The 12,408-nt window shown below is 37.6% G+C and overlaps 1 protein-coding gene across 1 annotated transcript in view; it reads right to left on the bottom strand.

Moving 5' to 3' along the window:
- side-VIII (sidestep VIII) overlaps positions 1 to 12,408 on the bottom strand; it is a 930,757-nt gene that overhangs the window by 841,087 nt on the left and 77,262 nt on the right. The window contains 1 exon segment of the mRNA XM_067772586.1: positions 7,204 to 7,221. Coding sequence (XP_067628687.1) covers positions 7,204 to 7,221 — 18 coding nt within the window.

The raw sequence follows: 12,408 nt of genomic DNA, 5'->3' as shown, positions 1-12,408 counted from the left end.
ATTATATGTAAAAATTATTGTTACCCTTCGAAGTGTCTGCTATTTGATAAGTTAGGGGACTTGGGAATATTCCAAGCTATTTCTTAATATAAAATCAGATTTTCAAAAAGCTTGATTACTCTCTTTTTAATAAGTGCACGTTGCCATTTTAACTTAAATTTCGTGCTAGGATGCTCGTGCTCTCGCTCTCACTAATACACTCACATTTAAATTTTTGCCGACCGCTGGTGTAGTATGTAATATCATATGCGCTTTTTGTGTTAGTTGATATTTATGTGTAATGTCGTCTACGCTCTTACCCAGCAGACCAAATACTCGCAAATGATACCTCATACGAGCGATTTACGATATTTTATCAGATAATACTCCCGCAAACGCATATGAAAACGGTAACAATACAATTCATAGGACGTACAGTTTGTGGTAGTGAAAGTATTGTTTACGATAGTCTTGTAGGCTTTTTTGATACTGTGCATTTTGCGAAAGTCTCACAAATTAATCGAACTTGGTCCGCTAGGTAGCTGCTGTGTGCATGTGTGCCTGAGTGTTTGTTGTCTCATCTGCTTACATTGCTGTTGTAGTTGTGCAGCATTTATTTACTTAAGGCACAGTAAAGTGCCGAAAATGGCTACAATATTTTCACTATCAGCTTTTAAATTTGATTGACAAATTGTTCAGCTTGCTGCTATTTCTCGGCTCGCTACTCAATTCTTAGTGCAATCGGCTTAGTAGTGCACTTTCCATAACTCTGATCTGCCGGCCCTGCAAATTATATATGTGTAGTATTTTAAATTCATCGTGCTTTCTCAACAGTACACCAGAATAAAAATTAGGCCATTTGTTTAAACTTATGTCTTAGACAAATTGTTCATGTGGCCACTTATGGTTTTCGATTTCTGTTTCCTAATCTTATTCCTCTCCGCTCCTTCCCCCACTTCTCTGACCTCTCACACTCCCTCTTTCCCTCACACTCGCACTGCTACTATATTAAAAATTCCACTCCCACTCCAACTACCCCTCCCATTCCCACTCCAACTCTCACTGGTTTCGCAAAGTATTAAAAATAATTTTTTTTTAGGTAAAATTTTATACGTAGAAAACTCTGGAATAGATATAAAATCTCGTTTCCATTATTCCACAATTTGTAGCGAATTCGCCTCACAAACACAAAAGTGAGGTATTATTAATAAACTGTTAGCAATAGCTAACAAATACCTAATTTCCCTGCCTTTTCCAGTACCGCTAAATACGTCAACTGTGCATTTAACAAGGAAGGCGGGGTAATTCACATTGTTCAAATAAGCCTTGAAACTTCGAAGGTTGGACACTCAATTTCGATCGATGTCACACGACTTGTAAGTTCAACAACAATGAGCACTTGAAATCCGCCAGTATTATTTTTTTGCCTTAAGCCAACCATATAAGCCGCCCATTCTTTACATATGGTATTTGACCTACGACGTCAAATGAAATTTTTTGTTTGTTTGTTTGCTTTTGCTGAAATTGTTTTTTTTTTTTCTTCGTTTGAGCTTAGCGTGTCTTTTGGAAATTTCGTTGCTGCGAATAAACATTTTGATACGCTGTGCTAATCGATACTAGCATACGTTGACTTTCATATGTGTAAGTATATCAGTTAACACATACATACATACGAGCACATATTAATAAAAAAAAAACTAGTGAGCAAATATTCTTGTTCTTATTCTAGACGAGATTTGCACTGGTTCGTGAGAAACTAGCTGCCCGGTTGTAAGAAGCATCACCATGTGGTAAAATCAGGAAGACGAGGAGTGTAAATTACATATTTTTATGGGATAGTGTGGAACTTAATACTACCTGGCCATGGGTGTACGAGGCTTCTCCACGCGCCTATTAAGTGTATTCCATGTACATATATATAAATGACTTACAATCATTTACTTCGGTTCTGAAATATTTTGATTCTCTAGTTTGGGTTATTCTGAAATATAACAAGTAAGGAAGGCTAAGTTCGGGTGTAACCGAACATTACATACTCAGCTGAGAGCTTTGGAGACAAAATAAGGGAACATCACCATGTAGGAAAAAGAACCTAGGGTAACCCTGGAATGTGTTTGTATGACATTGGTATCAAATAGAAGGTATTAAAGAGTATTTTAAAAGGGAGTGGGCCATAGTTCTATAGGTGGACGCCATTTCGAGATATCGCAATAAAGATGGACCAGGGGTGATTCTAGAATTTGTTTGTATGGTATGGGTATCAAATGAAAGGTGTTAATGAGTATTTTTAAAGGGAGTGGGCCTTAGTTCTATAGTTGGAGGCCTTTTCGAGATATCGCCATAAAGGTGGACCGTGGACCAGGGGTGACTCTAGAATGTGTTTGTACGCTACGGGTATCAAACGAAAGGTGCTAATGAGTATTTTAAATGGGAGTGGACCTTAGTTCTATAGGTGGACGCCTTTTCGAGAAATCGCCATAAAGGTGGCCCATGGGTGATTCTATAATGTGTTTGTACTATATGGGTATCAAATTAAAGGTACTAATGTGGCTCACAGTTGTATATGTGAAGGCGTTTTGGAGATATCGACCAAAATGTGGACCAGGGTGACCCAGAACATCATCTGTCGGGTACCGCTAATTTGTTTATATATGTAATACCACGAACAGTATTCCTGCCGAGATTCCAAGGTCTTTTGATTCCGCTCTGCAGAACTTTTTCATTTTCTTCTACTTAATATGGTAGGTGTCACACCTATTTTACAAAGTTTTTTTCTAAAGTTATATTTTGCGTTAATAAACCAATCCAATTATCATGTTTCATCGCTTTTTTCATATATGGTATAGAATTATGGAATTTTATTCATTTTCCGTAATTTTCGATATCGAAAAAGTGGGCGTGGTCATAGTCGGATTTCGGCCATTTTTTATACCAATACAAAGTGAGTTCAGATAAGTACATGAACTGAGTTTAGTAAAGATATATCGATTTTTGCTCAAGTTATCCTGTTAACGGCCGAGCGGAAGAACAGACGGTGGACTGTGTATAAAAACTGGGTGTGGCCTCAACCGATTTCGCCCTTTTTCACAGAAAACAATTAAAGTCATAGAGTCTATGCTCCTAACCAATTTCACAACGATTGATAAGTTTTTGTTCGACTTATGGCATTAAAAGTATCCTAGACAAATTAAATGAAAAAGGGCGGAGACACGCCCATTTTGAAATTTTCTTTTATTTTTGTATTTTGTTGCACCATATAATTACTGGAGTTGAATGTTGACATAATTTACTTATATACTGTAAAAATAATCACTTTTTTGTTAAAATTTGACTTAAATTTTTTTTTTTTAAGTGGGCGTGTTCTTCATCTGATTTAGCTAATTTCTATTTACATATATAGTAATAGTAGTAACGTTCCTGCCAAATTTCATCATGTTATCTTCAACGACTGTCAAATTACGGCTTGCAAAACTTTCAAATTACCTTCTTTCAAAAGTGCGCGGTGCCACGCCCATTGTCCAAAACTTTACTAATTTTCTATTCCACGTCATAGGGTCAACCCACCTACAAAGTTACATCGCTTTATCCGTCTTTGGTAATGAATTATCGCACTTTTTGGATTTTTCGAAATTTTCGATATCGAAAAAGTGGGCGTGGTTATAGTCCGATTTCGTTAATTTTAAACTGGGATCTGAGATGGGTGCCGAGGAATCTACAGACCGAATTTCATCAAGATACCTCATAACTTACTCATGTTATCGTGCTTACGGACGGACGGACGGACGGACATGGCTAAATCAATTTCTTTTTTCGCCCAGAACTTTTGATATATAGAAGTCTATATCTATCTCGATTAGTTTATTCCGTTACGGATTGCCGTTATGCGAACAAAGTTAATATACTCTGTGAGCTCTGCTCAGCTGAGTATAAAAACTTATATCTCAATAAGGTAGTTATTGATTAGCATCTCATATCTCTATATCGTATTATAAAAGGGCTCTCTTACCATTTTACGATACGCTTAATGGATAACACCGTTTTGCATCTCGGCTCGCCGTTGACAGATCCACTTTTTGCATATTAACATGTAAGAAAATCTTAGTTCGAGTCAAATGTAGTTAAATACCATAGAGTTTTTGCAAACTTTGTTGATAATAATAATTGACCGTTGTGGCAGCACACTGCCCTCAAGTGGCCCAATGACACCAGGCTAATCCTGTTCATTATTATTTTGCTATTTATTAACTTTAGTATTTATAATTTTTTTTAGACCTTTAGGAAAAGTTGGCGTGGTCTTTAACCGTTTTTGATTATCTTCACTCAGTCTATATAATTTGGCAAGGATAGTGTGTCTGATAAATTTCATTGTAATATCTTTAACCGCTTTTGATTTACGGCTTGTTAAACATCCAAATTTTCTTCTTGTAAATGTGGGTGGTTCCACGCCCATATTCCAAAATTTTTGGAATTTATGCTTTGCGTCATAAAATCAATCCACTAACAAAATGTCATTGGCTTAGCGTTTGAACTATCGCATTTTTCCATTTTCCAAAATCTGCGATATCGCAAAAATGGGTATGGTTATCGTCCAATTTCTCTCATTTTCAATACGAAACTATTATGTTCCCAGTTAAGACCGTGTACAAAATTTGGTGAAGATATCTTAATATTTCCTCAAGCTTTCGTGTTAACGGACGGACATGGCTTAATCAAATTTTTATTAATATATGGCAGTCTATATCTATCTTGATTCCTTTATACCTGTACAACCAACCCTTATCCAATCGAAGTTACAATACTCTATGTACAAGTACAGCTGCGTATAATAAATGAAGGGGAACTGTAAAGAGTTTGAAGATCGACGACTTTCAAATATTCTATACAAATTTTATTCAATCCTATGAATTACAATGTCTCGCCGTTTATATTGTTACGTATATAGGAGAACTGCTACTTCGGTGGTGCTAGGAGAATTATAACTGTCACTTTGCTCGCAAGCTGGCACTCAGTGGGCATGAATAGCAACACTGAAATCCGGAACGTTTGGGGGAAAATGGCTCGAAATTGGCTCTTTAATGAACCGTCTAAAGATTTTCCAGGACTACAACAACCGCGTAGAAGCCTCTGGATTAGCAATAAAATAAATAATAAATCTGCGAACAAACTCATTCGTCTAATGTGAAAATACTACCACTACATGAACAGCTGTAAGACGCTCAATGAATGGTGAAATCAAAAACACACTTGGTTGCCAGAAAGGTCCTTCCTCGCAGATATAAGGACTGGACAACCGATGACTCGAAATGGGTAGGTTAATATTTATTCAGCTTTCATAGAGACAACAGTAATAGGCCAACATTTTACAGATAGCTTGGTAATACGAGTCAGAGATTAAACGCTTTCAATCAGATGGTCGCTCTTGGTACTAGTCCAACCAGATGACTTGCTCACCAAGTTAAACAAACAATAAAGCACGGTGGCGGTAGTTTGATGATATGGAATTGAATCACTCCATATGCAGTGGGCCCTGTAGTATAGATGGTGTTTTGAATAAGAAATATTACCTTAAAATATTTAGGGATAATTTTACCACATCTGTTGAAATGCTCACCATACCAGAGGGCAAGACCATTTTTCAACAAGATATTGATCCCAAGCATACTACAAAAATTGTAAAAAATTGGATCGATTTGCGCAAGGCCTGCACAAAGTCCCGATTTAAATCCTATAGAAATAGAAATAACTTTTTTAGGCCAGGTGCCTTACTTACCTCACTTATTTTATAATTTCATATATCGTTATATTGTATGTATTGTTAACAAAAATGTCCACATTAAATACAGCACAATCAAATTTAATGGTAAAATTATTTAAACCCCGCATTTATGTACCCACCTATCCGTTTTTTAAATATTTTTACATTTTTGCTTCTCAGTGTATATAGGTCGATCTAAATTCTGCTGCATGAGTGCGAGACGCTATAATTTCGCCTCAAGTGGATTTCTTGATATTTTCATGGAAGGAATTCAAATTCAACGATTACCCACAAATTGATTGTTTAAGCAGGCAAATTGCGTTTATGGTGACAGTTAAGTTCTGCAATTTTTAAGACTGAGTTCACAAATTCTCAACCTGCAATGCAGTAACGGAAGTTGGGGATCGATATGTGAATTAAATAAAAGTTAACTGGGATAAGGTGGTTTTACTTCGCCCTACTTAACTGATATGCAAATTTATGTAGATGGAACATGACGGCCTCAACAGGTTAATTTTGAAATAAAGCTTACGACACACAGCGTTCATATTGCTTCCTTTTGATTAATAGTCTACTTTTGCGACAGGTAAAATTTACCGCGGGAATTTTATAGTCCCTTAACTCAACGGGGAAGGGCCTAAAGGTTATAGGGAAGTCACCGATATCGGCAGTCCTGTGCCTAAGATGTATATGGTACTATCATCATAATCATCATTTATTGACGCCTAACCAGCTAGGCCATTTCGGTAATTTGCAACAAGTCACGCTTGCTATCCCTGCTTCGCGAAAACTGGGAAGACCAAAGAAGATCAGGTCTCTCCCAATTATCATGGCCTACGAAAAGGTCATTGAACTATTTTGCAGACCTTCAAAACGCCTTCATTTTTGGTTTAGTCGTAGGTGATTCTGAAATATTCGTTGCCGTTTGCTCCAAACGTGACTACCAATTGTACCTCTCTGCATCCGATTAGCATCAGTTCCGAGACAGATACTGTCTTTTAATTTTTTCTGCCGGTTATGCTCTAGTTTTGGCTGAATGTTACATGTTTTCAGTTACTCATTTCGTTTTGCTCTACAATTTCTTCACATTTTGTCGCGCCACAATTTTTTTTCGACAAGTTTTTGGGGCATTTTGACTTTTAAAACTTTTCTCTTACGGTTTGTTTGTTTCTTCGTTTTTGTTTGGTTATTTTTGTTACATAGTAAGTAGCTTGTCGGGCTTGTGGATGGTGGTTTACATTTGACTTAATTTCAGTTGGCTTGAAAAGTTTGTTTGACAACGGTTTGCAAAGCGGAAATCGAGCCAAACCGGAATAGCTTTCCACTTGTCAACAATTATGAAGAAATATGCCACTTGGTAAATATTTATGCAAATAAATACCTACTTACTTACTTAATAAACTGAATTTTTGATGCATTTAGAATACGAAAATTTATAAGTGTTGGTGTAAACGAGCTTTGAAGTTTACCTTCCAGAAGATATCGAACTGAAAATATAAGAAAAAAAATTTAAGAAAAAGAAATATAAATACAAATAAGTAAATAAACCAATTAAAACGAGTCCAAAGTAAAAGTTTGAAAAAAAGATACATATTTTAAAAATATATTAAAATGGAATTTAACGAAATCATTTAAAAGTTTAATTTAAATAAATAAAACAAAAAAAACAAAAAACAAGTACAACTGTGAATGTCTCCGATTCGTCTAGAGTTGGCAAATATCTGTGTGGCTGTGATTTTGTCACAGCTACTGAAGGATCACAGTAAATTTCAGTGACAGCATGGGAGGAAGAATCGTGACTGACTGCCTGTGTCTGCATCTGCTTCTCGTTGCAAATCACGCTGACCAATAATGGTGTGATGATTAGCAAAAATCGCGAGTACTCCATGCATGCATGCACGTATGTAGTACTCGCTTTGAACCAAGCGAGTGCTCCAAAATTAACCACAATTCATACAAAAAATATGGTCCAATTAACGTTGCGATGTCCTAGGACTGTACCATATACTCCAGCTCAGCATTACATCAGAGTAAACCATGGAGTACTCCAGTATTACGCAAGTGGACAACATGATCCAAGGATTTTTGCATGGAAAGGGCGCTTATGGCATTAGGTAAACTACACACATGTGCATGGAAGACAACAGCGAATATGAGATGCAGAAGAAATCGAGAAGGCTATTCGTGAAAAGTCTAGACTCTCTGAGATATAGGCAGACGAGGCAACTGAGAGTATAAAAGCAGCGCAGTCTAAAGAATAGTCAATCAGTTTAATTTCAACACGTTATAAATAAAGAATGCGAATTCAATGTAAAGTTCTACTACCATTTTATTAATGTTGTATATAAAAAGCATTTCATGTACAGAAGTTTGAGTCTATTTATTCAACAGTTCTATGACTTGAACAAATTTCTTAAAAAGCAATCACAGATTCCAACATAGCTCTTGTCACAGGGATAATTCGCTGAATGCTCAACTGAGCAAGTTACTTAAACTTCGACTGAATAACACCAGATGTCCCGCAAAATTGTACAGATGCCGTTATGCAAACGCAGTCGTCAATAATCGATATCCACTGTTAAACAAATGGCTGCGAGCAATAAAGGCATATCTGCTGCTAGTGAGGGCGTTTTTAGAGGCTGTTTTGTAGGGTTTTACTGTGAAATCTAGCAGTACTTATTTGCCACACAATTAGCGGACAAAAATAAAAAATGTATTCCTTTTATCGTGGTATCTGGTCCCACTTAGTTATAGTCACGAATAAAAACTACTATGCCTGAGAGTGCACAATCACAGATCACGTTTTCCCTTAAGATCGTGGGATCGGTCAACATTTGCCCTGTTCATTTATGAATTTTTGAAGAACAAAAAGCATAAAGCAAATGATGACGAAAGATTCGGAAGATCACTTAGTACTTAACTTATACAATTTCATGAAAATTTTTCTTAAGTATTATTTAAAAATTTCTCAATAGAAGGGATTACTGTGATGGTAATTGTGGACGAAGAATTTATTATGAAAAAGAGCCGTTGGGCGGCAAGTTTGGTGATTTTATTTTTACTTGTTTTTAACCTTAATTCGAACAGTAATAATACTTCCATTGATTCACCCCAAATTCAAGTTTAGGTTTGTTGATATTGACCGAAAATCTCTACAACGAGCGAGGTCTTTTACTTGGACATATCAACTGATTTAGAGTGACAAATGAGATCCGCAAATGGGTTCTAAAATGAATTAAGCTTTTCATTATTTTGCATTTAACGTGGATAACTTTACATTTTTCGGATATATCTCCAAAATGCAACCCAGATAGGATCAAACAAATCTTTGTTGTTGTTGTGTTAGCAGTGCAGCGCCTCATTCAATTGGCACGACCAATCACAAATTATCATCGAAGTCCTCTAACGGGAGTCCAAGGAATCTAGCAGCTTCAACAAGGCCGGACCAGGAGGAGATTGGTGCTAGAGGCGTAAGTTCCACATTACAACTGAAAAGATGGTTTGTGTCATGTGGGGACACATCGCAGGCAGGACTTACATTACGTAAGTCGTGTTTGATTCTGGACAAGTACGAGTTTAACTTGTTATAGTATCCAGAACGAAGTTGGACCAGGGTGACTCGCGTTTCCCTTGGTAATATGTTTTCTTCTTATGCAAGAGTAGGATTTAAAACATTGATAACAGGGTTCACCGTGGGCGTCCTGGAAAATGCATTTACCGATTCTGTGTGGACTTTGCCTTGGGCCTTCTTATGCTTGCCTGGATTAAACGGCTGTGTTGGCACGTGCCGGATCTCATCATGGTACTTATGTAGATGTTCGCTTAGACCCGTCTGAGGTAGGCTAGATCAAGTAGTTGTTTTTTAGGGTGTCCCTTGTGACATTTTAGAAAGAACAGCCTGTTCAGCATTTCGTTTCGATCCTTAATGTTGATCTCTTTGGCCTCACTATGTAGGTGGTGTTCAAACCTTTGATTTGGCATATCGTTCCAAATTTGGAAACATAGTAGCAGGTTTAATGTTTTAACTATGAGATAGTATAATGAGAGACGCACGGCCCGCATGGCACTAAGAAGGATTATGGATGCCTGCTCAGAAGTAAACAAGTTTCAAACAGAACGGCGTAAGTGCAATGATCACCAGACGCTTGCTTATAGAAATATTATCCAAAAATTGTTCCAAAAAAATTGTGCGGACAACGAAAAGTTTCAGGGTCGGGGATGTCTCCTGCGGGAATCATAATCGGGACCGCGTAACCGACGTTTAGGGTGTGCATAAGTTATGTAGGGAGCACATCTCAGAGCGAAAAAATGAAGGAGATGACGAAATCGGTAGTCCAGTCGATAGTGATGGAATATACGTTCCACCAACCGATTATGATAAAGTAAGCTTCGTAAGACACTGGGAAGTAATACTCTTTCCACTGAGTTGTACAAACGCGAATGCAAAGATCTGGTAACGATTCTACCTTTTCCTAGTTTGTAATTTGGTTTGCACCCATTTACGCCAACTGTTTAAAGTTGGGCTAAGCACCCGAATCTTAGAATATGGTTTAAATCACCTTCATTTTGAAGGCAAGAAAATCACACACGCCTCTCGCAAATATTTGCCTTTAAGTGTTTATACTCGTTCTTTTTTAAAACGCTATAACACTCTATTGATCTAAACATAAAAAGCGGGATTCATCGAGAGCGCTTTTCGACATCTTACCACGCCTTTTGTAAAATCAAGTCTACGGAAAGGGCACTTTGTTCGGTTGGCAAATACTCTCTCGAGAGCAAATAATTCGTTTTGGGTGCCTTTCTTAACGTTCAATGAGAATTTAACTTCCCACCAATGGTAATTCAAAGGGTCGTCTCAAGAGTGGGAGTCGAATGGACTCTGGCAGAGTACATCAATAGATTGCGCAAGACAGTCCAGTCCTTACCTGTTCCCATTTGCCTTATGCTTCCCACATTTGGTTACTTAGATATTGTTTTCAGCAAATGATGATTTAAATTTGTATGATTTATTCAATCAATCGCCTATTTTACAAAGCTCTTTATTAGAAAGGTAAAACCTACATGAATGCCTATCCGCATAGGGGAATAACTTTTTGGTTCACCTTTATTTTAAAAGTTATAACTGATTGGATTCATGGCTAGAACAGCTGGATTTAAAAGCTTAATTTTAATAGGAGCTTGTTTTCATAGAAACGAAAAAAAGGCAAACATTATAAAAGCTGTCAGCCATGCGGGCAGAAGTTATGCCAAATACGAATTGTTGCTTTAGATGACAAAGCAATAAAAAATACAGAAACCAACATGGAAGGATGGCTTCTAATGTAAAACAAATATGAGTCAATGTTTTATTACCACGGCTAAAAATCCGCACGAAGTGTGACAATTGTAATATTCATAACACGCTTACGACAAAATTTTTAATTGCACTGAAAACAACAAACGACTTATAGACATAACTTTCTTACAAAACAAGTAAGGAAGGCTAAGTTCGGGTGTAACCGAACATTACATACTCAGTTGAGAGCTATGGAGACAAAATAAGGAAAATCACCATGTAGGAAAATGAACCTAGGGTAACCCTGGAATGTGGTTGTATGACATGTGTATCAAATGGAAGGTATTAAAGAGTATTTTAAGAGAGAGTAGGCCATAGTTCTATGGATGGACGCCATTTAGGGAAATCCCCATAAAGGTGGACCAGGGCTGACTCTAGAATGTGTTTGTACGATATGGGTATCAAATGAAAGGTGATAATGAGTATTTTAAAAGGGAATGGGCTTTAGTTCTATAGGTGAACGCCTTTTCGAGAAATCCCCATAAAGGTGGACCAGGGGTGTCTCTAGTTGTACGATATGGGAATCAAATGAAAGGTGTTACTGAGCGTTTTAAGAGGGAGTGGGCATTAGGTCTATAGGTGGACGCCTTTTCGAAATGTCGCCATTAGGGTGGGCCAGGGGTGACACTAGAATGTGTTTGTACGATATGGGTATCAAACGAAAGGTGTTACTGAGCATTTTAAGAGAAAGTGGGCATTAGGTCTATAGGTGGGCGCCTTTTCGAGATATCGCCATTAGGGTGGGCCAGGGTGACTCTAGAATGTGTTTGTACGATATGGGTATCAAATGAAAGGTGGTAATGAGTATTTTAAAAGGGAGTAATCCTCAGTTCTATAGGTGGACGCCTTTTCGAGATATCGCCATAAAAGTGGACCAAGGGTGACTCTAGAATGTTTGTACGATATGGGTATCAAACGAAAGGTGTTACTGAGCATTTTAAGAGGGAGTGGGCACTAGGTCTATAGGTGGACGCCTTTTCGAGATATCGCCATTAGGGTGGGCCAGGGGTGACTCTAGAATGTTTGTACGATATGGGTATCAAACGAAAGGTGTTACTGAGCATTTTAAGAGAAAGTGGGCATTAGGTCTATAGGTGGGCGGCTTTTCGAGATATCGCCATTAGGGTGGGCCAGGGTGACTCTAGAATGTGTTTGTACGATATGGGTATCAAATGAAAGGTGGTAATGAGTATTTTAAAAGGGAGTAATCCTCAGTTCTATAGGTGGACGCCTTTTCGAGATATCGCCATAAAGGTTGACCAAGGGTGACTCTAGAATGTTTGTACGATATGGGTATCAAACGAAAGGTGTTACTGAGCATTTTAAGGGGGAGTGGGCA

Source organism: Eurosta solidaginis, chromosome 3 (assembly GCF_040869045.1).
Source record: "Eurosta solidaginis isolate ZX-2024a chromosome 3, ASM4086904v1, whole genome shotgun sequence".
NCBI classification, from domain to species: domain Eukaryota; kingdom Metazoa; phylum Arthropoda; class Insecta; order Diptera; family Tephritidae; genus Eurosta; species Eurosta solidaginis.
The sequence above is the reverse complement of the archived record's forward strand: the minus strand, read 5'-3'. Positions and strand labels throughout refer to the sequence as shown.